This window comes from Mizuhopecten yessoensis, unplaced genomic scaffold, assembly GCF_002113885.1.
Source record: "Mizuhopecten yessoensis strain PY_sf001 unplaced genomic scaffold, ASM211388v2 scaffold7763, whole genome shotgun sequence".
In the NCBI taxonomy this organism is placed as follows: Eukaryota; Metazoa; Mollusca; class Bivalvia; order Pectinida; family Pectinidae; genus Mizuhopecten; species Mizuhopecten yessoensis.
In genome coordinates, this window is record NW_018407210.1 from 125,979 (window position 1) to 153,521 (window position 27,543).

Sequence of the window (27,543 nt, forward strand, 5' to 3'; positions counted from 1 at the left end):
GACGCACAGCAGCGGACAGATCACCTGAGGCTTTGTCTCAGGTGACATAAAGAGCATATCTACACAGGTATTTACATATAAACTGGGACATTACATTCAGGAAATCTATGTGATGACTTTTTTTGAGACCAAACCTGTGTATATAATTATACAGAATGGAATGAATGTAAAAATAAATTAACATACCTGTCTCCTTAGAGCATGCATGCCGTTTTCCATAGGCAGAGAGCTAAACCTTTGCTGTTTCTTTTTGCTTTTGATTGAAACCTTTGATTGCAAGCCTGAAAGAGGAGGTGGTGGAAGTGCTGCTGCTGATTGAAAAGCCATGGCTGATTGTGAAGGTGGGCGAGGAGGTCCTGCTGATTGAAAAGCCATGGCAGACTGTGGAGGAGGTCCTGCTGATTGAAAAGCCCTATCAGACTGTTGAATTGGTGGAGGAGGTCCTGCTGATTGAAAAGCCACGGCAGACAGTGGAATTGGTGGAGGAGGTCCTGCTGATTGAAAAGCCATGGCAGACTGTTGAGGTAGGGACATATATGACTTTAGAAGTGGGTGAGGAAAGCCTGGTGCTTTTAGGCACTGTATGGCATATTGTGGAGGTGGGGAAGGAGGTCCTGTTGATCTGGTATGGAGTGAAGGTGGGGGAGGAGGTCCTGCTGATTTAAAAGCCATGGCAGACTTTGGAGGTGGGGGAGGAAGTCCTGCTGTTTCAAAAAACATGGCAGACATTGGAGGTGGGGGAGGAGGTCCTGCTGATCTGTCAGGGAGTGGAGGTGGGGGAGGAGGTCCTGCTGATTTAAAAAACATGGCAGACTTTGGAGTTGGGGGAGGAGGTCCTGCTGATTTGGCAGAGAGTGAAGGTGGCGGAGGAGGTCTTGCTGATCTGGCAGAGTGTAGAGGTGGGGGAGGAGGTCTTGCTGATCTGGCAGAGTGAAGAGGTGGGGGAGGAGGTCCTGCTGATCTGGCAGAGTGTGGAGCTGGCGGAGGAGGTCTTGCTGATCTGGCAAGGTTTCTTGCTAATCTGGCAGAGCGTAGAGGTGGGGAAGGAGGTCCTGCTGAATTCAAAGCCATGGCAGATGATGGAGGTGGTTGAGGAAGAGAAGACAGACAACTTTCTGATGTAAAAGCCATGGCAGAAGGTGGAAATTGGGGAGCTGCTTTTAAAGTCACGGCAGACCTTGGAGACCTTTTGTGCAGAACCCTGCAACAGAACAGTAGCAAGATTTTTCTTCATTTTTCCCTGTTGTATTACCAAAGCTAAATCGAGATTTTCAACTTATATGTTTCAGACTTTATTCATTTTTTTATAACCCCCGCAACAAAGTTAAAGGGGGGGGGGGGGGGGAATACTGGAATCACTCTGTCTGTCTGTCCGTCCGTTCGTCCGTAGACACAAATTGGTACCACCTTCTCCTCCTAGATTTCAGCATGGATTTTGATGAAACTTTACACACATGTTATACCTCAAATGAACTTGTGGTGTCTCCCAGAACGCCATTATGTTCCTTTTATATTTACTAGAGTTATGGCCCTTGTCTTCAGTAGACGGTACATTATGTTACTGAAATGGCTAATTATCTTGGAAACGGTAGGTATAAATGAACAAAGTGACAGCTATATTCACAATTTCCTCCTTTCAGTGGCACATGACATAGGGATTGAACAGCATTTTTTTAATTTTCATGTCGGTATGAACGCAATTCGGTTACATCCATATTGCATAGATGTAACTGATTTGTGTTCATACCGGCATGATAATTTAAACTAGAACTGTAAGCCAAAGACTAACTAATACCCCCTGCTCCTATATAAACCAGAACTGTAAGGTAAAGGCTTACTAAGGCAAAGCATTGTAAGGCAGTCCATAGTCTCCCACCAGTAATGATTTCTTTATTGACTGAGCTGTTCACTTATTTAAGTATATAGGTCACTGACATACTTCCTGTACTCTCTCCCAATGCCAACATATACTTGCAAACCAAATCTTGTTAGCCCAGATGAATGAGTTTTGCTGAAATCGTCCTAGTATTTAAGGAAGCGCAATATCAGGTGGTAGTTATCAATAATCATATCTGAAAACTTTCATTAAAATTTGCCCCATAGTTTTGGAGGAGTTGTGCGGACAAGGATTTTTCAACAAAGGACCATAAATTTGTAAAAAAGGGTCAGACTGAATAAATAATACCTGAATGCACAACTTCAGGTGGTAGTTATAATATCCGGAAACTTTCGTTAAAATCGATCCATAACTGTAGAAGGAGTTGTACGGACAAAAAGTTTCAGGATTTTATCAACAAAGCGGGGGGTTATAAAAACGCCGTTCAATCCATATATTTTCATTTTTATTAAAGAACAATTGTTTAATTTTATTTATTTGTTCTTAAATAATTTATTGATTTTCTGATTTTCTGCGTTTTGTATATGCGTCGTCCTTTAAACGACATTGGCGCAACAGCCCTATTTAAATTAAATTGGCGCCAATAATTAACCGTAGTCATTTGAGCGTTTGACGCAGGGGCATTCTCCATGTTATCCTAAGCGAAGCGACAAGACTCTCATTGAACAAGGTTAATCTATGACGTCAAAAGTAAACCATGTGTTTCGTCACAAGAGTTTTTGCTTCCATACTCAAATGAAATACATTTCTGCTGGGAATGTTCAAATAGTGGGTTGCAGCACAAAATGTAAATATATAAAGAGGGATGTATGTACCCTACCGTCAAAATAATATGTAGCATTTATAAACAGATCCCCTCTCCCCAAAATCGACTCCTATTACATAATTGATTACAAGTAAAACACAAATTATTTGAAATACCAGAATAACACAATTTACAACTTTACATAGATCTATTTCCATACCTTCCCACTGGGGAATCCTCTTCCTCATCATCAAACAGACCAAAGCCCATGTCATCATCACACTCCTCCTCCTCCTCCTCCTCCTCCTCCTCCTCCTCCTCCGACATTACTTGCACTGCTTTCTGTAACACATTGAATTCCTGATCTTAACAACACACTTGATTTGATTGGATTTCTGATAATAAGGTTTTCAAGATTTCGAGATTTTTATTTTCAGCCACACTATATGTGGAACAAGAGGTCACATGTATAGGATACATTTATACAAACATTCATGGTGAAAATAACATCCCATTAGATATCTGATTATAATAACACAAATATTATAATCAACAGGTGATTCCTGGAAGTATTTCTAGTAATTGTTTTAAAGGGCTGTTGACTTTGTCTGATCAGTCTATAAGGTTGTCGGTAACCTTATAGCTGGTATTTATTGTTTTACAAGGCTGTTGACTCAGTCTGATCAGTCTATAAGGTTGTCGGTAACCTTAAAGCTGGTATTTATTGTTTTACAGGGCTGTTGACTCTGTCTGATCAGTCTAGAAGGTTGTCGGTGACCTTATAGCTGGTATTTATTGTTTTACAAGGCTGTTGACTCTGTCTGATCAGTCTATAAGGTTGTCGGTAACCTTATAGCTGGTATTTATTCTGGTAAGGTTTCCATGAAATGCCTACCCGAGTCATGAGTAGATTCCTGATTAAAGTAACACATTACATTCCAGTTCATAATGACACATTAGAATCCTGATGATCATACCAAGATAGATACCTGATTATAACAAGAGGCCCAGAGGGCCTGTATCACTCACCTGGATCTTTATGCCAAACAAGGATATATATGGTTATGGGGTGGGGATCTCAACTGTTTCACTGTCATGGCCCAGAAGTTAATGTCCTAGGGGTTTATCTCCATATACCCATCAATTGCATATATTAGCCCCTTAGCCCCACTGAGGGTCAGCCTCTTAGCGACACTGCCAGTCAGCCCCTTAGCCCCACTGATGGTCAGTCCCTTAGCCCCACTGAGGGTCAGCCTCTTAGCCCCTCTGACGGTCAGCCCCTTAGCCCCACTGATGGTCAGCCCCTTAGTCCCACTGAGGGTCTGACTCTGTCTGATCAGTCTAGAAGGTTGTCGGTGACCTTATAGCTGGTATTTATTGTTTTACAAGGCTGTTGACTCTGTCTGATCAGTCTATAAGGTTGTCGGTAACCTTATAGCTGGTATTTATTGTTTTACAAGGCTGTTGACTCTGTCTGATCAGTCTAGAAGGATGTCGGTGACCTTATAGCTGGTATTTATTGTTTTACAAGGCTGTTGACTCTGTCTGATCAGTCTATAAGGTTGTCGGTAACCTTATAGCTGGTATTTATTCTGGTAAGGTTTCCATGAAATGCCTTCCCGAGTCATGAGTAGATTCCTGATTAAAGTAACACATTACATTCCAGTTCATAATGACACATTAGAATCCTGATGATCATACCAAGATAGATACCTGATTATAACAAGAGGCCCAGAGGGCCTGTATCACTCACCTGGATCTTTATGCCAAACAAGGATATATATGGTTATGGGGTGGGGATCTCAACTGTTTCACTGTCATGGCCCATAAGTTAATGTCCTAGGGGTTTATCTCCATATCCCCATCAATTGCATATATTAGCCCCTTAGCCCCACTGAGGGTCAGCCCCTTAGCCCCCCTGAGGGTCAGCCCCTTAGTCCCACCGAGGGTCAGCCCCTTAGCCCCACTGAAGGTCAGCCCCTTAGCCCCACTGAGGGGCAGCCCCTTAGTCCGACTGACGGTCAGCCCCTTAGTCCCACCGAAGGTCAGCCCCTTAGTCCCACCGAGGGTCAGCCCCTTAGCCCCACTGAAGGTCAGCCCCTTAGCCCCACCGAAGGTCAGCCCCTTAGTCCCACCGAGGGTCAGCCCCTTAGTCCCACTGAGGGTCAGCCGCTTAGCGCCACTGACAGTCAGCCCCTTAGTCCCACTGATGGTCAGCCCCTTAGTCCCACTGAGGGTCAGACCCTTAGCCCCACTGACGGTCAGCCCCTTAGACCCACTGAGGGTCAGCCTCTTAGCGACACTGCCAGTCAGCCCCTTAGCCCCACTGATGGTCAGCCGCTTAGCCCCACTGAGGGTCAGCCCCTTAGCCCCACTGATGGTCAGTCCCTTAGCCCCACTGAGGGTCAGCCCCTTAGGCCCACTGAGGGTCAGCCCCTTAGTCCCACTGAGGGTCAGCCTCTTAGCGCCACTGACAGTCAGCCCCTTAGCCCCACTGATGGTCAGCCCCTTAGCCCCACTGAGGGTCAGCCCCTTAGTCCCACTGAGGGTCAGCCCCTTAGCCCCACTGAGGGTCAGCCCCTTAGTCCCACTGAGGGTCAGCCTCTTAGCCCCACTGACGGTCAGCCCCTTAGTCCCACTGAGGGTCAGCCCCTTAGCCCCACTGACGGTCAGTCCCTTAGCCCCACTGAGGGTCAGCCCCTTAGTCCTACTGAGGGTCAGCCCCTTAGCCCCACTGAGGGTCAGCCCCTCCTTTTGTTGAATTTTGAATCCTCACCACCTGAGGATGCTTCCAGTCAAATTTAAATCAGTTTTTAAGAAGAAGTTGTTTGAAGAAATTGTTGATGGACGGACGATGGGTGCAACAGTATGGTGTAAGCTCACTTCGGACCTGGTGAGCTCATTACTCACAGAATATTGATTATAATAACACATTAGATTCCTGATCATATAACAATTATCATGTTGGTCTTTTTCCAGTCATTTAAAATTTCACAGAGCATACTCACCCCAATACCTTTGAGCATCATATATAGAGTATTTGATGTTTCAAGTTTGAACTCCTTTTCTATGGTAGGAGCCATTCTAAAGATAAAAAGCAGAACTCATTTTGAAATATATGTTTGGTTAAAAAGTTCATTCAACAGAGAAACTGATCTATCCACGGTTGACAAATTAAAACAGTGAAACACTGGAAAGGTTCATTTAGGTTCACTGGTGATGTTATTGATATGGGAGTTACTTCCCCTTGTTGACCACTGTGGTGAACAAGGTGACGTAAACCTGGCTGAGCCGCTAAGTCCCCTGGTCTCTGTCCATAACGGGCCCCTGTTTTCTGATCTGGATGGCCTCCTTCACTTGTCGCACTCGCTGGTTACTCTCTCTGTCCACGAGCAGGCTAAGATCATGGACAGAGAGAGTAACCAGCACAGTGGTGAACAAGGGGAAGTAACTCCCATATCACTAACGTCACCAGTGACCAAGCTGGCAGAATGTCAGCGTAACTGTCTGGGTAAGAACATTGTTTTTACATAGCAGTGACTCGATGAATCTCGCAAATATATAAAACAGTGAAAGCTTAATAGGAAGGCTTACAACAATGTAATAGAAAGAAATGATACATGATGTCACAAAACATAACTGTGAACTATTAAGACCAAACATGAGAAAGGTGGATTACACACAAGAGGCCTAGAGGGCCTGTATTGCTCACCTGGATCTTCATGCCCAGCAATGGTATATATAGCTATATATAAGTTGGGGATCTAAACCATTTCAACGTTATGGTCCAGTAATTAAGTCCCTAGGGGTTTGGCCAGACCCAAGCCTTAATATTAATATCATGATTGTTTGTTTCTTGATGCCCAACAATGATATATATGGTTATAGGGTGGGCATCTATTTCAAAGTTATGTCTCAGAAATTAAGTCCCTAGGGGCTGAAATTCAAAGAAACGTATTGAAAAATGAGCAAACGCACAGCTGGACAAATGTTTTTACGTAAAGGGGCATACTCCCTTAAAAAGGTCTGAAACGAAAAAAAAATAACTTCATTGGGCACAACTTCTACCATTTGTACAGAAGAAGAATTTTTAAAAATATTTACCTAAATGTCCCCTATACAGGCCCTTTCCCACTGCCCCAGAGGGGCCACATCCTCCATTAATACAAAAATTGAATCCCTATGCCCAAGGATGTTGACATCAATATTTTTTTGTTTGAATCCCTCTCTTCGTACAGAAGAAGAATTTTTAATATTTTTCCCTATGTTCTCCCTTATGAGTCCTGCCCCTCTGCCACACGGGGAGCCTCTCTCTCCCTTTATACAAAACTGAATTTTCCTTACCAATGGATGTTTTAGGCAAACTTTGGTTAAAATCACTCCAATTGTACAGTAGAAGAATTTTACAGATTTACCTCAATTTCCCCTATTAGGGTCCAGCCCCTCTACCCCCAGGAGGGCACATTCTCCATTTATACAACAAGAGCACCGCGAGCAGAAGCATGATACGCCGGTCAGACCCCCAGAAGGGTATTGATATATTGGAAGCAGGTAGTGACATATGATATAAATGTGTTTACTGCCACCGTTTTGTTGGTGACGGTGACCTTGCCATTCATTTACTGTGTTTTTTGCGCAAGCTTTTTTGTGTTTCAGAATTACACTTTCATGGTCAATGTTACGTTGGTATTACTAAAACTAGAACTTTGGTTTTGAGGTAGGAGTCTTGAACTGCAATTTGCACCCAGATATTATGGCATAATATACATAATACATTGAGTTGATAGATTCAATTGTAAGATGAACTAATGATAGTCAAAAATATTTCATTTTGTTAAAGATGAATGCTGTAATTATATCTGTTAGATATGTTTGGTTTTTGTATTACCATACTAAATTTGAAATGAATTAAGCAAATAATCAAAAAGTTCTTACATTTTCGACAGAATGCCCTTACTTGGCAATGAAAAAAGGGCATAACTCTGCTGAATAGTGTTTAAATGTCACAATTTAAGGACTCATTCCAAGCTTTCAGGTAATGAAACAACAAGGTAGTTTAATAAAAATCAGAGAACAATTGTTTGAGTTATCTTGTAAACAAGGAAAAGTTAACAGCAAGAACTAAGTACAACGTAATATATGTTGAACGTTATTGCTTCAAGCATTACCGTACAAAATTTGAAAGGAACTTATTAAAACATTATTTGAGTTCTCGCCTAAACAAGCAAAAGTTAACGGCAAAAACGATGAACAGCGATACTATGTTAAGTGTGATATGCCAAAACGCGAAAAATTGAAACTCGACAGAAAAACCTGTAATATCTGTTGAACATTATTGCTTTTCTAGCATTACCATACAAAATTTGAAAGGAATTTATTAAAAAATTAAAAAGTTCTTGCATTTACTACACAATGCCCTTATTTGGCAATGAAAAGTGGCACAACTCCACCAAAATGCATGTAAACTTCTGAAATGCAAACTCCTAAGATGTTATATTGGTATGCAATATGTGTACTAAATTTCATCAAACTATGTTCATGACTGAAGGCAGAAAAGTGATGACAAGGAAAAGTTTGATGGACATCAGACAACGCAGCCCATACCATAATACGACCCATCGGACGACGTGCGTATAAAACTGACTCCTTTTTGTCCAAGAAGGCCCTACACCAAACTTGCATGGTTTAAATTTATCAACTCATACAGAAGAAGGATTTTTTTGTTTCCCCTATGTTATCCCTTATAGGTCCCTGCCCCTCTGCCACCAGGGGAACCACACCCTCCGTTAATACAAAATTGAAGAAGCCTCTCCCAAGGATGTTCTTGCTATTTGGGGCAGGTGAACTAAATAAAACAGGAAGAGGGCCTGTATCGCTCACCTGAATATTTAAGCAGTCATAGCAAATTATTCTCATTAAATATTATATTGCACTAAAAATATTTCCCTCGCAAACTTTTTTGGCTCCATCTGTTGAAACTCCCAGCAAAATATTATTATAAGATTCTATGCTTTTTGATTCTTCTTAAGAAGTTGCTTGACATATTTTTCCCTGTGACCTTGTAGGAAAGTCAATGTCATTTTCCTTCTCAAATTGGTTAGCTCTACTCCAAAATGCTACCAGCCAAATCTTATGAATCCATTCCTTTTAGTTCTTGAGAACAAATCCTTTAAAATGTTGTTGACCTCTGTGACCTCTAAAGTAGGTTGAGGTCATTTTCATTCGCAAACTTTGTTGGGCTCTTTCCCAGAAAGCTACAAGCCAAATATTTAGGTTCTATAACTTTCAGTTTTTCAGAAGAAGTTGTTCTTAGCGTTCGACATATCTGACTCCTGTGACCTTGAAAGTAGGTCAAGGTCATTTTCATTTTTAAACTTTGTTGGGCTCCATCCTAGGAAGCCACCAGCCAAATATGAAGATTCTATACCTTTTAGTTCATCAGAAGAAGTCGTTTGAAGAGTTTGACATATTTGACCGCTGTGACCTTGAAAGTACATCAAGGTCATTTTCATTTTCAAACTTTGTTGGGCTTCATCACAGGAAGCCATCAGCCAAATATGAAGATTCTATCTCTTTTAGTTCTTCAGAAGAAGTCGTTTGAAGAGTTTGATGCATTTGACCCCTCTGACCTTGAAAGTAGGTCAAGGTAATTTTCATTCTCAAACTTTGGCCGGCTCTATCTCATGAAGCCAACAGCCAAATATGAAGGTTCTATACCTTTTCGTTCTTCAGAAGAAGTCGTTTAAAGTGTTTGACATAATTGACAGCTGTGACCTTGAAAGTACGTCAAGGTCATTTTCATTCTCAAACTTTCTCCGGCTCCATCCCAGGAAGCCAGCAGCCAAATATGAAGATTCTATACTATTTAGTTCTTCAGAAGAAGTCATTTGAAGTTTTTGACATATTTGACCCCTGTGACCTTGAAAGTAGGTCAAGGTCATTTTCATTCTCAAACTTTGTCAGGCTCCAACCAACGAAGCTATCACCCAAATATCATGACTCTAGGCCTGTTCATTCTTCAGAAGAAGTTGTAAAAAGGAAAAGTTGACGAACGACAGACACCGCACCATGACATAAGCTCACTTGCCCTTCGGGCAGGTGAGCTAACAAGGAATCATTAACCAGCTGGTAGATAACAACAAGGATCTACTAACCAGCTGGTAGATAACAACAAGGAATCATTAACCAGCTGGTAGATAACAACAAGGAACCACTAACCAGCTGGTAGATAACAACAAGGAACCACTAACCAGCTGGTAGATAACAACAAGGAATCATTAACCAGCTGGTAGATAACAACAAGGAACCACTAACCAGCTGGTGGATAACAACAAGGATCCACTAACCAGCTGGTAGGTAACAACAAGGATCCACTAACCAGCTGGTAGGTAACAACAAGGATCCACTAACCAGCTGGTAGATAATAATAAGGATCCACTAAGCAGCTGGTAGATAACAACAAGGAATCACTAACCAGCTGGGAGATAACAACAAGGATCCACTAACCAGCTGGTAGATAAAAACAAGGAATCACTTACCAGCTGGTAGATAACAACAAGGAACCACTTACCAGCTGGTAGATAACAACAAGGAACCACTTACCAGCTGGTAGATAACAACAAGGATCCACTCACCAGCTGGTAGATAACAACAAGGATCCACTAGCCAGCTGGTAGATAACAACAAGGAATCACTTCCCAGCTGGTAGATAACAACAAGGATCCACTATCCAGCTGGTAGATAATAATAAGGATCCACTACCCAGCTGGTAGATAACAACAAGGATCCACTAGCCAGCTGGTAGATAACAACAAGGAATCACTTCCCAGCTGGTAGATAACAACAAGGATCCACTAGCCAGCTGGTAGATAACAACAAGGAATCACTTCCCAGCTGGTAGATAACAACAAGGATCCACTAGCCAGCTGGTAGATAACAACAAGGAATCACTTACCAGCTGGTATATAATAATAAGGATCCACTAACCAGCTGGTAGATAACAACAAGGCATCACTTACCAGCTGGTAGATAATAATAAGGATCCACTAAGCAGCTGGTAGATAACAACAAGGAATCACTAACCAGCTGGTAGCTAACAACAAGGAATCACTAACCAGCTGGTAGATAATAACAAGGAACCACTTACCAGCTGGTAGATAACAACAAGGATCCACTAAACAGCTGGTAGATAACAACAAGGATCCACTAACCAGCTGGGAGATAACAACAAGGAATCACTAACCAGCTGGTAGATAACGACAAGGAATCACTAACCAGCTGGTAGATAACGACAAGGAATCACTAACCAGCTGGTAGATAACGACAAGGAATCACTAACCAGCTGGTAGATAACAACAAGGATCCACTAACCAGCTGGGAGATAACAACAAGGAATCACTAACCAGCTGGTAGATAACGACAAGGAATCACTAACCAGCTGGTAGATAACGACAAGGAATCACTAACCAGCTGGTAGATAACAACAAGGATCCACTCACCAGCTGGTAGATAACAACAAGGATCCACTAGCCAGCTGGTAGATAACAACAAGGAATCACTTCCCAGCTGGTAGATAACAACAAGGATCCACTAACCAGCTGGTAGATAATAACAAGGAATCACTTACCAGCTGGTAGATAATAACAAGGAAACACTAACCAGCTGGTAGATAACAACAAGGAATCCCTAACCAGCTGGTAGATAACAACAAGGAATCCCTAACCAGCTGGTAGATAACAACAAGGAATCACTTACCAGCTGGTAAATAACAACAAGGAATCACTTACCAGCTGGTAAATAACAACAAGGAATCACTTACCAGCTGGTAAATAACAACAAGGAATCACTTACCAGCTGGTAAATAACAACAAGGAATCACTTACCAGCTGGTATATAATAATAAGGATCCACTAACCAGCTGGTAGTTAACAACAAGGAATCATTAACCAGCTGGTAGATAACAACAAGGAACCACTTACCAGCTGGTAGATAACAACAAGGAATCACTTCCCAGCTGGTAGATAACAACAAGGATCCACTATCCAGCTGGTAGATAATAATAAGGATCCACTAAGCAGCTGGTAGATAACAACAAGGAATCACTAACCAGCTGGTAGCTAACAACAAGGAATCACTAACCAGCTGGTAGCTAACAACAAGGAATCACTAACCAGCTGGTAGATAATAACAAGGAATCACTAACCAGCTGGTAGATAATAACAAGGAACCACTTACCAGCTGGTAGATAACAACAAGGATCCACTCACCAGCTGGTAGATAACAACAAGGATCCACTATCCAGCTGGTAGATAATAATAAGGATCCACTAACCAGCTGGTAGATAACAACTAGGAATCACTAACCAGCTGGTAGATAACAACAAGGAATCACTTACCAGCTGGTAGATAATAATAAGGATCCACTAACCAGCTGGTAGATAACAACAAGGAATCACTAACCAGCTGGTAGATAACAACAAGGAATCACTAACCAGCTGGTAGATAACAACAAGGATCCACTAACCAGCTGGTAGATAATAATAAGGATCCACTAACCATAGTGAACACAATGAAGTTCTTACCAGGTTTTATTAATCAATGAACAACTAACTAGATATGTTACAACAATACTTTTTTTTTTACAAATTCTTTAAACACTCACGAGTATGAAGTCTTTTGGTTTTTTTCTTCTCTTTCTTCTACATCTTCATATATACCATCTTCACACAGATAAACATCCATCTTTTCTTTAACCAGAACAGCATCATCATACATCATACTCTGTTCAGTTGCCCATTCCATTGCACAATCGTCAGGCTCATATTCATCACCCCCCTGGTACTAAAACATCACAGATCCCATTTAATATCAAAATTGAAATTTTCCACCTGTTATCTACATCGTCTCACTTTCTCAATAAATTTCGCTTAAAGTTTGATGACTTTTGATATATGACAAGAGTCCCAGGGACCTTAAGAAGACCTGAGTTTGATATATGACAAGAGTCCCAGGGACCTTAAGAAGACCCGAGTTTGTTTTAGCAATTATGTTATTGAAATAATCGTTATATAGGGCAAGATACAGTAGGACATGTAAATATGGCAACTGTTGATTCACTGACAATCTCATTTTGCCCCGAGCTCCCAGGTCATGGCCTTACTTATACCACAAAACTGTCATCTCATGATAATTATTTTATTAAAGTTTTAATTGTTTTCTACCTTATAAACAAAACATCACCTAATAAACAAATACCTATACTTTAAATTGTTATTTCAAAGTATATGGTAAACCCCCCACCTTTAGGGGAGAAATGGTGACTTTGAGGTAACGAAATTCACAGTTTTTATATAGCACCTTAGGATCTTTCCATTTGTCCAATGTCAAATCAACAGACTTATAATATTATACTAGTGTCAAACCAACTAAAAACATCCCTATCAGATTAACAAAACATATTTATATGGTGTTGATGTGATATGTTATGTGAACTTACGTAAGTTTTAGCATGTAATTCATCTAAAGTTATGCTTTCTTCCTCCTCTTCCTCCTCTTCCTCCTCCTTAGCAAAGCAGAAAAAAAAATGATTTATGATATTGTAATAATCATATACTCTTATACTTTCTATATGTGTAACTGTAAGGTGTTCAATATTGCTATATATAGTCTACAGGTAACAGAGGTAGTTTTTATCGTGTGTAGTCAACCTTGATAGAATACCCTTCACTTATATTTTCCATCGATAATTGTACGACTAGATTATTTAGGTTATATCATCTTACATAAGACCAGCGGTCACTGGCCCTGGGTCGATCTTTTTCTCTCTCCTTGGAAGACGACAAGGTAATTAATATTATAGTTTTGGAATAACGACCTCTCTACACCTTGCTGATAGTGAATTGCTGGCGTAACAGGGGACCTGGGATGAGCTGTACTGCAGGGGTATTAGCGCGGCACTGAGTACGCTGGGAAACGCCAGTAGCGCCAGGAAAGTGGCGCCAGCGTATTTGCTGACCAAGTGGTTCCCGGTAATTCCGTTATCGGCGAGGGTAGCGGTGGCCGCACGTTCCAGAGGTTCGGAAGCCTGTGTTACTATATGTAAATAGCTACTTCTATCTCATCACATGTAAATACTTCATTCGCCAAAATGAACCTGATCGAACTGTTTTTGTCGTTGCTGGTCATATGTTGTTGTTTATGTCTATACAACAAGAACCGGGAAAAACGTTACAATATGATTGTATTTGTTAGACGCAATTGATGAACTCTTCTAATTGTTTTTGTTTTGTTCAGGGTTTAATGTCTACAAACCGTTGAGGCCATGCCAAGATAGACGTCTAGGGAGACATACCAAAATGAAAGGCTGGAGAGACACCGACATTTACAAGAATTCCACAGGAGCGGATGTGTTGCCTGCTCAGCGCTTTTAGTGAGAAAAGTGTTTTGGCTTGAGTTATAGCGTAAATAAGCAAAAATTTATGGCAAAAACGATGAACAGCGTTCCTATATGTCAAGTGTGATATGCCAAAACGTGGAAAGTTGAAACTCAACAGAAAAACCTGTAACATATGTTGATCATTATTGCTCCTAGCATTACCATACAAAATTTAAAAGGAGTTGATTAAAATATAAACGAATTCTTGCATTTACTACACAATGCCCTTATTTGGCAATAGAAGGGGCATAACTCCACCAAAAATGCATGTAAACTTCTGAAATGCGAACTTGTCTGAGCTATACTGTTATGCAATAGGTGGACCAACCCAAGGGAACTGAAGTTATCGCACGGAAACCTTGTTTCGGACAACGCAACCGACGCTTTGCAGGCGACACAAAAAGGCGGTTGGTTGGAGAGAAATGAAAATGTCGATGTCTCAAGAGTTGCAATGGAGACAGTACATCAATTTTTGTTTTTCCAATGTCCCCTTAGAAGAGAACACAGAAAAAAAATGTCCCAAGCTTCGGGTTCCACATGAGTCACCTCTTGTGGAGTGGGATACAGCAGGCCTATTGTTTTATTTATTTTTTTAAACTTTATTTATTTTTTTAAACTTTATTTATTTTACAACAATTATGACACAAGTTATTTCAACTTATATTCATCACTCTTGTAAGCCCGGAGGTCTTAATGTGGGAGGAAACCAGAGTACCCCAAGAAAACCCACGTGGTCGGGTAGGTGACCCCATACCTTTTCACGTCTGATCAGGGAATCAAACCCCGGCTGCCTTGGTGAAAGACAAGTGCACTATCCACTGCGCCACCCGACCACCCAGGCCTATTCTTTCCCTGAACCTGCAGTTCGGTTTCTTGTGAAAACTTTAGGTAATCTTTTTTATGCCTAAATATGACTGGGCAGAGGGGGTACCTCCAACCTTTCAAGTGTTCTCTAGAATCAGCACAAGAAAAATAATTTAAATTGCATATTTTCAAAACTTATAACAGATTACCAAAACGTTTGGACATCTTTCAACAATACCATTTTAAATAAATGGAAATTGAAAAAAAAATCTATATATAATGTTCTGAAACAAAAAGAAATCATAGATTTGTCCTCAAAATTGCAACACGTAATATTATAGGTAGCTTCACAAACCTATTATATCTAATTACAATAAAAACTCAGTAGAGCATGAAATAAACAAGAAATGTGTATATCTACTTGAGGATATAGTTTAAATGTATCTATTTTACATGTATATGGCCAAATCTTGGTAGTTGAAATGTATATAGACAGTGTGAGATCTACTATGTCAGTAGGAAGTTTTGATAGTATGGGTTTACATTACTAGACAGGATCTGATGAATACATTACACTTACACCACTAGACAGCATCTGGTGAATACATTACACTTACACCACTAGACAGCATCTGGTGAATACATTACACTTACACCACTAGACAGCATCTGGTGAATACATTACACTTACACCACTAGACAGCATCTGGTGAATACATTACACTTACACCACTAGACAGCATCTGGTGAATACATTACACTTACACCACTAGACAGCATCTGGTGAATACATTACACTTACACCACTAGACAGCATCTGGTGAATACATTACACTTACACCACTAGACAGCATCTGGTGAATACATTACACTTACACCACTAGACAGCATCTGGTGAATACATTACACTTACACCACTAGACAGCATCTGGTGAATACATTACACTTACACCACTAGACAGCATCTGGTGAATACATTACACTTACACCACTAGACAGCATCTGGTGAATACATTACACTTACACCACTAGACAGCATCTGGTGAATACATTACACTTACACCACTAGACAGCATCTGGTGAATACATTACACTTACACCACTAGACAGCATCTGGTGAATACATTACACTTACACCACTAGACAGCATCTGGTGAATACATTACACTTACACCACTAGACAGCATCTGGTGAATACATTACACTTACACCACTAGACAGCATCTGGTGAATACATTACACTTACACCACTAGACAGCATCTGGTGAATACATTACACTTACACCACTAGACAGCATCTGGTGAATACATTACACTTACACCACTAGACAGCATCTGGTGAATACATTACACTTACACCACTAGACAGCATCTGGTGAATACATTACACTTACACCACTAGACAGCATCTGGTGAATACATTACACTTACACCACTAGACAGCATCTGGTGAATACATTACACTTACACCACTAGACAGCATCTGGTGAATACATTACACTTACACCACTAGACAGCATCTGGTGAATACATTACACTTACACCACTAGACAGCATCTGGTGAATACATTACACTTACACCACTAGACAGCATCTGGTGAATACATTACACTTACACCACTAGACAGCATCTGGTGAATACATTACACTTACACCACTAGACAGCATCTGGTGAATACATTACACTTACACCACTAGACAGCATCTGGTGAATACATTACACTTACACCACTAGACAGCATCTGGTGAATACATTACACTTACACCACTAGACAGCATCTGGTGAATACATTACACTTACACCACTAGACAGCATCTGGTGAATACATTACACTTACACCACTAGACAGCATCTGGTGAATACATTACACTTACACCACTAGACAGCATCTGGTGAATACATTACACTTACACCACTAGACAGCATCTGGTGAATACATTACACTTACACCACTAGACAGCATCTGGTGAATACATTACACTTACACCACTAGACAGCATCTGGTGAATACATTACACTTACACCACTAGACAGCATCTGGTGAATACATTACACTTACACCACTAGACAGCATCTGGTGAATACATTACACTTACACCACTAGACAGCATCTGGTGAATACATTACACTTACACCACTAGACAGCATCTGGTGAATACATTACACTTACACCACTAGACAGCATCTGGTGAATACATTACACATTATAATTCTACCTTATAATCACTGTTATAATTCTACCTTATAATCACTGTTATAAATTCTACCTTATAATCACTGTTATAATTCTACCTTATAATCACTGTTATAATTCTACCTTATAATCACTGTTATAATTCTACAAGATAATCAATGTTATAATTCTACCTTATAATCACTGTTATAATTCTACCTTATAATCACTGTTATAAATTCTACCTTATAATAACTGTTATACATTCTACCTTATAATCACTGTTATACATTTTACCTTATAATCACTGTTATACATTTTACCTTATAATCACTGTTACAACTAATTCTACCTTATAATCACTGTTATACATTCTACCATATAATCACTGTTATACATTCTACCTTATAATCACTGTTATAAATTCTACCTTATAATAACTGTTATACATTCTACCTTATAATCACTGTTATACATTCTACCTTATAATCACTGTTATACATTTTACCTAATAATCACTGTTATACATTTTACCTTATAATCAGTTACAACTAATTCTACCTTATAATCACTGTTTTACATTCTACCATATAATCACTGTTATACATTCTACCATATAATCACTGTTATACATTCTACCTTATAATCACTGTTATAACTAATTCTACCTTATAATCACTGTTATTAATACTACCTTATAATCTCTGTTATAAATTCTACCTTTTAATCACTGTTATAAATTCTACCTTATAATCACTGTTATAAATTCTACCTCATAATCACTGTTATACATTCTACCATATAATCACTGTTATTAATACTACCTTATAATCACTGTTATAAATTCTACCTTATAATCACTGTTATAAATTCCTTATTGGATCTCTTGGTTTGTTGAATTTAAATAAATTAATAAAGCAGTCATGGATCGAATATAAGCCTATGATATAACCAGCTGATACAGTCTCTATAGATGGGTATGTTAAAAAAACATCTTACAGAGTCTGAAAGAACGTCCCACAGGTCCTGCAGGTTGATGTCTGGCCTAAGAAACGTGCAAACTTCTTGATGTTCTATTTCCAACAGATCATCCAGATCAGGCGATGAAGTCAGCTTTTCATCCTGAAACACAACAATTATCTTTTCATTCTGAAATATTACGTACCCAGCAGTATGAACTCAAAAATAATCTGACGAGGTTTCTACAGAATCTGTTTTAACTACCGTATTTGACCACAAATAAGCCTCCTCCCCACTTTGGCCAATGTCCTGGGAACAGGGTGGGCGCCTGCAATTAAGCCCCCTCCCTAAATTCATCTCTCTCTCAAACAAAATGTGTTTTAATATTTTGTCTCTGGACATATGCAAATTAATTAACTGGATGAAAACAACATTAAGCCAAGTTAAAAACTACAAATAATTATGTCACTCAATTAGGCACAATAATAAATAACATGTAGTGACATGTACTCTACTGTGGTTCTGTACTGGGTTGTTTTTTAAGGATTATGTAATTATGTAGTCATGAATGAATTAAAGATTTATATTATATTACATGGTATAACTCAAGGAATATTCAGGTATTTCTATACCAAATTGTTCTTTTCAATTAGTTGCATTATTTGATGACAAGTTTTAAATGGAGCTGATAAAATGAAGATTATGAGCATGGTTTGTCAATCTGATTTAAAATCATCTGTTACATGGTTCCATTAACTTCATACTATGCCTGAGTATGAAGTTAACGGAGCCATGTAACAGATGATTTTGATCAGATTGAAGGTTTGTCAAATGCTAAAACTCTACAATAAATCATCGAGATTGGTAATATTATTATCATATGCATTCATAAAGGCATAACTATTGGATGAAGTATGCCTTGCTGTTTCTATAAATAACCAGGTGCATGAACGGATGGACGCACGCACAGATGGCGGATGGACCCATTTCTTAATCCCCCACCAACTCATTGAGCGGGAGATAAAAACTAAAAAAGTACTATAAATGGTAGTCTTTGTGTTATCAATAACTATATATATCAGAAAATAATATAATATCACTCTCAAAGTGAAAGGTGGAGCTCTGGGTACGGTATTTACTAAAGCTTATCTTAACTGGAGGAGAGTAGTTGTCCACTCTTTGTACAGTTTATAACCACCTGCTCTGTTAGAGGCTTATCAGAGTGAAATCGTGTAGTTCAATTTATTCCCTCCAACCTTTTCTCGTTTCTCCACCGCTATGAAGCTGGTCAGCTGAGTCACTATACAGAACTGTTTGCTCAGCTTAATAACATAGTCCTTCAGGTCCATCTTCATTTTCTGAAATCGAGTTGAAAAGATTTAATATCACATAACAATAAGTGTCAGATACAATGTTACACAAAAGCGGTCATATGTAACATGAAAATAAATGGTGACCTATTGTTACCCTGAAACATAAACCTGCTCAAGGTATTCCAATGCTTGACCTATATAGAAGGACTTCAGACTATGCTTGATACCTTGTATGACTATAGTACCACATGGAATATAAAGGTCAATGTGGCCAAAACGAAAATCGTTGTCTTTCGTAATGGCGGTAACCTTTCAAATAATAACAGATGGTATTACAATGGAAAAACCATTGAAATTGTTGAGTCCTTAAATTATCTGGTTGTAACATTGTTTTATAATGGAAAGTTTACCCAAACTCAGAATATTATTAGTCAGCAAGGTCGAAAACGTGTATACCGCATAACGAATATTTGTAATAACAATTTTTTTAACATTGAAACTAAAATATACGTATTTGATATTTATGTTTCAAGTGTATTAAACTACGGCTGTGAAGTATGGGGATTCCATGCTGCCCCTGACGTAGAGAAAGTGCACATAGATTTTTGTAAGCGCTTACTTAATGTTAGAAGGTGTACTCCAAACAATATGTTGTACTCTGAACTTGGTAGATTACCACTTTGTATAATACGGAAAATGAGAATAATTAAGTATTGGTTGAAATTACTTGAAACAGATAACTGTATTTTGAAAGCCTTGTATAATGATATGTTGTCTGAAGTAAATACAAAGGCCAACTGGCTTAGTAATGTGAAATCAATGTTAATGTCTCTAGGTTTTGGATATGTTTGGTATGATCAGAAAGTTGTATGTAAGAATCAATTTATATTGGACGTTAAACTACGTCTACGTGATGTTTTTATACAAAATATGAACAATTTTTTTGAAAACTCTACGAAATGTTTTTTATATAGATGTCTGCCCGAGGTTAATTGTCTTCAGTATTATCTTTGTAAATCTTTTCCTGAATCTTGTATTTTAACCATTGCGAAATTTAGATTATCTTCACACGACCTTCGTATAGAAAGGGGCAGATATGAGAGAATACCTCGTAATGAAAGACTTTGTTTAAAGTGTAATTTAGGCGATATAGAGGACGAATTGCATTTTATTCTTGTTTGTCCATTTTACAACGAAGTAAGAACACAATATATTGACAGATATTACAGAATTAGACCGTCTATGTTTAAATTAATTAATTTACTTTCTGTTAGAAGTAAGAGGAAATTGAATAATCTTTCCAAATTTTTAATTTCTGCTTCACAACTGAGATCAAATGAATAATTACACATATTGTCCATCCTCCATAATATGTCTGTATTGCTGTGTATCACTCACTCAATTTTGTAAAATGTATTGTAATGTTTATGCTGATTAGCCGAAAGGCTAAAGGCCAATAAACTAAACTAAACTAAACCAGAGCCACTTGTTGATTGAGGCTTTGACAAAACAAGACTCATATACTGACTGAAATTCAAACAGTACAATAGTTACCTGTTGATTGAGGCTCTCACTAAACACAACTTACCTGTTGATTGAGGCTCTCACTAAACACAACTTACCTGTTGATTGAGGCTCTCACTAAACAAAACTTATCTGTTGATTGAGGCTCTCACTAAACAAAACTTACCTGTTGGTTGAGGCCATCAGATGACAGAAGTCCATCTTCCCAGTCACGGATGATTGCTTTGGCTGCCAGACGATGCAGGATCTGTAACAATTTATAAAAGTTTATTCATACCTAGGCTACAATAACGTATATCATGTAGCTATAGGACTTTTAGGTTTAAATCGATTTACATACTGTTACACCATGTTATATGTTTACATACTGTTACACCGTGTTATATGTTTAAACTTGTTAAACATTTTGTTTGTTACAGTATCTGATGAACAAACCATCATTAACACCAAAAAAACTCAGATTCTTGATATTAGAAACTATAATGATAAATCATCATGATGTATATCTGAAACTTGCATTGCCATATTTTTTTAAAAGATAAAAGGAAATATAACATGTTTTAATGTTTAAAAACTCATTATTACTTGATAGGGAACTTTTCAACAAGCTATTTTATGATACCACCTCCAATCTGTAAGTAACAGATATACATGTATTAAATAAAATGTTGATCGTAATGAAAAAAAGAGTTAATTCCTCTCAATTGGTGAGATGTACCTTTCCTTTGGTTACATAGCGATCAGACTTGGTCACTAATGCAGCTATTTCCTCATCACCTACTTCAGCAGACAGTGTTGCCTGCAAGAAAAATAAGTTTTTCTTACATTGAATTTGCCATAGACAAAGTCAGCTCTACATATATGGAAACCTCCATTTTTTTTAAATTTAGAAATGCCCTGATGAACACTATTCATTCATGAACAGAAATTTGCATTGAACAGTTTTTGTGCCTTTCACCCTTATACAGGTCCAATTTAAGTTGGATGTTCAAGTTTGAAATATTTTTAACAAGCATAATTTGTATTAGCAGATTTTTTTTTTTTTAATCTGTTAAAGTATTAAAGTGAGTACAATGCTTAACACCAATAATTTATTACTTACAATGTCAGATTTCATTGAAACATTATTTAAAACGAGATTTTACACCTCCATTCCTGATTGGAAATGAAATTTACAGACATAACACAGTGTCTTATTATTAAGTCTTAAATAGGTCACCTTGAACTAATAATGCTATGAATCAAGTTTGGTGAACTTGCATAAAATTAATTTCTTTTATTTTCAGTGGAGTTTAATATAAAAGTTACTGTGACCTAGTTACAGGGGCGGGGAAAAGCACTCATCCGTTCATCGTGGTGATTGTATTTCATTGTCAGGCAACTGACGCTACTTGTTCATCATACAAGTAAAACAAATACAGTAACTGGAATTCCTAAATTAAGGTTATTATTAATTACCAGCAGTTATCATTATAAATGTATTCCGGTAATTATTAATGTTAATAAAGTTAACTATGTAAGCAGTAAGAGAGTTACCTCCATAAACGTTAATAAGCCATGTTAACTCCAAAAACAGAGTACATGGTACTCAGGTACTAACCGGTTAACTCCAACCAGTAAATTCGTGGAATTTATATCCCCCGCTTTCAGGAAATATCGTAGGTAAACATTATTGAGGTTACGTTTAAACATGTGAGTATCGTGCTGTTGAGACATAATGTATAGCTTGAAATTTGAAGAAAAAAAAGCCTTATCTAATATTTGCTAGAGTAATTAAGAGGAAACTGCAGATAATGACTCTGCCAAATGGAGTCCGATGAAAATGGTTGTTGAACTTGACCTAGCCCTTAAGGCATTTACCAAGTTTGAAGAAAATGGGTTAATATTTCTTGTAGTTATTGCACGGAAACGAAGCGCGGCAGATAATGACATTTTTCATTATTCAAGGGGCCATAACTCCGCCAAATGTGGTCCGCTGAAAGTGGTCATCAAACTTGACCGAGCCCTTAAGGCGTTTAACCCTGTGACCAAGTTTGAAGAAAATCAGTAAACATTTGTTGTAGTTATTGCACGGAAACGAAGAGTGACAGACAGACAGACTGACAAACCCAAATTAATATCCCTGTTTCGGTGAAAGCAGGGGATAAAAACAGAGTTACATCGTACTAAGGTGAACTCTTTAAATGTTAACAATGTTAACTCCATAAGGATAAGGTAAATCCTGTACACATAAGTAATGCAATCAACAAGATCAACCAAAGAGAATTATTCTGTTAAATAGAATTCTTACAACACTTACACTGGTACAGTTCTGTACAAAGCCATACACTACCATCCTCGATCCACTGAAGAGAGCTGTGATCTGATTGGGTGCTTGTTTTGGAGGTGGAGCACCATCTCCCTGTTGCCAGGAGACAGCTACTGATGTCAATCCAGGTTGTCCTGCTTTAGCAATCTGTGACTTCACCTAGAGTCAATCCATAGACAGCTATTGATTAGATATAATTTCGGAAGATAGATAATGTGAGAAAGAAGGAAATAATCCACTATACATGCTCTCCCCATGCACTCACATCTTGTTTACAGAATGCTTACAGAAAACAATGATAAGGAAATTGATTGCAAACCTACTAATATTACCAGTTCTATAACTATAACTTATATCAATTCTTTGGCAAAATTCACATAGTCATCCTCATATGAGTTGCAATATGAGATACGAGGCCTTTCAAGACAAATGGGTGAACTAAAAGTTAGTGGCCTCTCTTGAGAGAGTTTCTCCAAACAGATGGTCTCCATTAGACAAGGCATTCAAGACGGATATAATCTCAAGACTGGTGACCTCTCATTACAGATACGCTCTTAAGATGCATGATCCGTCCTTGTATTCACTCTCTTGACAGATCCTGTGCCCTCTTGAGATAGTGGCCTAAAGAATGGCTGCTCGACAGATTCTGTCAAGACATAGTATTAATGATGACATAAAAAGGCTTTTCAAAAATATAATTCATTTTCTAAATGTTCCCACATGATGATTGATAATATTTACCTTGTCTTCCCACTTGGACTTGGCTTTACTGTCAAATCCTTCAAATGCTCCAGCCCCAACACGAGCCAATGCTCCAAGCAGGTGACGGTTCATCACATTGCTAGAAAACAGGAATGTGAATGGTGGTGGTCTTTAGAGAAAAGGGAGACAATCAATGTTCCATATATTTTGACATAATTAACTTTTCAATAGAAGTAGACTTAATAACAGGTGCCACAATATCAACACAATTTGAATTTTCCTTTAAATGTATTCTGGAATCTACTAGTGCAAAAGATAGGCTTGTTAATACTGCAACATTTTAAAACTTGTACCTGACTCCGAATGTAAACACTCGTGTATGCTGGGAATTTTTGTGCACTGTATCCATGGTAACGTCTTGATGGTTGATGTGCCCATCAGACACAAGGAAAATATTTCGAGAAACACTCTCTGGTTTAAGGAGGTAAAACGAGTGTAAAGGTCGGTACAAATCTGTATTTCCCATGTTGGCATCTACGGACTGTAATGAAAATTAAAATTCAACTATCAGTACTATTGTATCTAGGAATATTTCTAATCTATGGTTCAGCCAGCTGGATATTGACACATGTCAATTACTGAAGCATCAATTAACAGACTGCAGGTCTATAAATAGACTGCAGGTCTATAAATAGACTGCATGTTCCAGCCAACACTGATATGGTTTTTCCACTACAATAGCCATTAAGCCTATAATTCTGAGTTGAAGACAGATTTCTGTTATCAAGTCATAAATTTGTAGCATTCCAGCTTTTTCATAGTTCAGGCATTTTTTTTAAATAATCGAGAAACGAAGGTAACTGGATCATGAAGTGTGGCTCGATCTATTTCAAATCACTTGCTATTTTCTGAATTCATTGTGAGATCACTTTCAGCTGTGTATTCATTTTACTTAATATAAAGTTGATCTTGAATTTTCTTAATCTTACAGCTATTTATTAACTCAAGATTTTCCTCAAATTTGAGACTGTTTACACAAGGCCTACACCAGAGCTAAGAACTTATTACTGTAATCAAAATCCCCTTACAGCTCTGCAAACTTAACTTATTAGCATTCCCCAGAATGGTTTTTTTAAAAGAATATTATTAAAACTGCAATTCTTCACAATTAGCTAGCACGGGTATATCACATGACTGACCTGTATCAGCAACTAGCTAGCACGGCTATATCACATGACTGACCTATATAGCACGGGTATATCATATGACTGACCTGTATCAGCATCTAGCTAGCACGGGTATATCACATGACTGACCTGTATAGCACGGCTATATCACATGACTGACCTGTATCAGCAACTAGCTAGCACGGGTATATTACATGACTGACCTGTATCAGCAACAAGCTAGCACGGGTATATCACATGACTGACCTGTATCAGCAACTAGCTAGCATGGGTATATCACATGACTGACCTGTATAGCACGGGTTTATAACATGAATGACCTGTATAGCACGGGTATATCACATGACTGACCTGTATAGCACGGGTATATCACATGACTGACCTGTATATAGCATGGCTATATCACATGACTGACCTGTATCAGCAATTAGCTAGCAAGGGTATATTAAATGACTGATCTGTATCAGCAACTAGCTAGCACGGGTATATCACATGACTGACCTGTATCAGCAACTAGCTAGCTCGGCTATATCACATGACTGACCTGTATAACACGGGTATATTAAATGACTGACCTGTATCAGCAATTAGCTAGCATGGGTATATTACATGACTGACCTGTATCAGCAACTAGCTAGCACGGCTATATCACATGACTGATCTGTATAGCACGGCTATATCACATGACTGACCTGTATATAGCATGGCTATATCACATGACTGACCTGTATACAGCATGGCTATATCACATGACTGACCTGTATATAGGATGGCTATATCACATGACTGACCTGTATCAGCAACTAGCTAGCATGGGTATATCACATGACTGACCTGTATAGCATGGCTATATCACATGACTGACCTGTATAGCACGGCTATATAACATGACTGACCTGTATCAGCGCCTCAGCTGCCACAACATTAGATTTGTTCTTAGGCTGGCTTGAAGGGAAAAGTTCACGGAAAGCTGTCAAAGACAAAAACATCTGAATTACAGTCATGCCTTCTCATGCAATCACCTCAATAAAGAGACCACCTGTGTTAAGAGACTACCTGTGTTAAAGAGACCACTTCTAATGTTCCCCATTGTTGTGATTTCATTTTGAGCTAAACATGTATTAATAGACTATCTGTGTGAAAAGACCACTTTTGGTCCCCCTTAGGGATAGTATCTAAATACAGGCAAGGAAAGGTAGTGCGAGCAATCCATACTCCCCATCAGTATCAATATCAACTTTTAAATGAACAAGGGGCATAACTCTGTATATAGAGGAACACAAGACCTGATTTCTGTAGGCGACAGTCAACTGTAAAGTAATTTGGTCATCTGATAGTTTCTTTCAATGTATGTTTCAAATATCCAATTTTCTCAAAGTTTACTCACAATCCCAATACATAAATAAATTGAATTTTAATTTATTTACTTACTTGTTCCAAATATGACAACATTGAACGTCCAGGGGTTGGGCAGGTGATGCAGGATTAGGAGGAGGACCTTCTTGGCCTCGTTCAGCCCCTCATCAGTCATAGAGTTGGACAAGTCCAGCATGAGAATCACCTCTGCCTGACTGTCCTCACAGGCCTCAAACTCGGGATAGAATGTCAGCATACATGCCTAGGGGAACAAACAATCTTATAGTAAAGTCAGGCTAAAACATGATAACAAATATTCTTATAGTAAAAACAGGCTAAAAGATGAAAACAAACATTCTTATAGTAAAATCAGGCTAAAACATGATAACAAACAATCTTATAGTAAAATCAGGCTAAAAGATGATAACAAATATTCTTATAGTAAAGTCAGGCTAAATCATTATAACAAACAATCTTATAATAAAATCAGGCTAAAAGATGATAACAAATATTCTTATAGTAAAGTCAGGCTAAAACATGATAACAAACAATCTTATAGTAAAATCAGGCTAAAACATGATAACCCCCCCACACTCCCACTTTTTTAGGGTTTGGGGGACGAGTTTGTCTTTACACAATTTTTGAATTATGAATTAAGTCTGAAAACTGTTCCCCTTACCTTGATTTTTGTGCAAACAAAAACACAACAAGTGATTTGTTTCACATATATTTCAAGCACATTCATAATGTCACAAAGAATATGGACAATATAATGCTAATAAAAATGGCATGTGATTCCTCAAGGAATAGTTTGAAGAAATTCAGAAGATGCATTATAATTTTACAACTGTGTGCAGTATTAATTATATCAAAATAACTCGGCTGGCATCATGATGCCCCCATACATTTTGAAACAGGTACCTAATTATCAGTTTAATAAAACAGGTAAGTAATATAAACAAGAGGCCCATGGGCCTTAACGGTCACCTGAGTCTACAGTATTTATTTTTGTTGTTGAAATATGTACCAATTTGAGTAAAAAATAGTATAATGTTAACTTAACTTTGTCAGGACCATGAGCTGATCATTCCTAGACCAATTTTAAGTGAGATCGGCCTATTAGAACTTAGTAGCAAAATA

The 27,543-nt window shown here is 38.4% G+C and overlaps 1 protein-coding gene across 5 annotated transcripts in view; it reads right to left on the reverse strand.

Annotated features, from left to right (window-relative positions):
- Window positions 1-27,543, reverse strand: part of LOC110454327 (poly [ADP-ribose] polymerase 4-like) — a 75,241-nt gene that overhangs the window by 22,306 nt on the left and 25,392 nt on the right. For 4 of the 5 annotated variants that reach the window (XM_021503782.1, XM_021503781.1, XM_021503779.1 and 1 more), the window contains exons 20-33: window positions 26,479-26,665; window positions 25,944-26,017; window positions 24,214-24,401; window positions 23,900-23,999; window positions 23,150-23,317; window positions 21,569-21,649; window positions 21,017-21,097; window positions 19,270-19,371; window positions 18,053-18,175; window positions 13,137-13,202; window positions 12,303-12,481; window positions 5,651-5,726; window positions 2,863-2,984; window positions 187-1,201 (exon numbers count right to left, since the gene is read on the reverse strand). In XM_021503782.1, the coding sequence (XP_021359457.1) occupies window positions 187-1,201; window positions 2,863-2,984; window positions 5,651-5,726; window positions 12,303-12,481; window positions 13,137-13,202; window positions 18,053-18,175; window positions 19,270-19,371; window positions 21,017-21,097; window positions 21,569-21,649; window positions 23,150-23,317; window positions 23,900-23,999; window positions 24,214-24,401; window positions 25,944-26,017; window positions 26,479-26,665 (2,562 nt within the window). The remainder of the gene's footprint in view (window positions 1-186; window positions 1,202-2,862; window positions 2,985-5,650; window positions 5,727-12,302; window positions 12,482-13,136; window positions 13,203-18,052; window positions 18,176-19,269; window positions 19,372-21,016; window positions 21,098-21,568; window positions 21,650-23,149; window positions 23,318-23,899; window positions 24,000-24,213; window positions 24,402-25,943; window positions 26,018-26,478; window positions 26,666-27,543) is intronic. The other variant, XM_021503783.1, reaches the window with a different exon arrangement.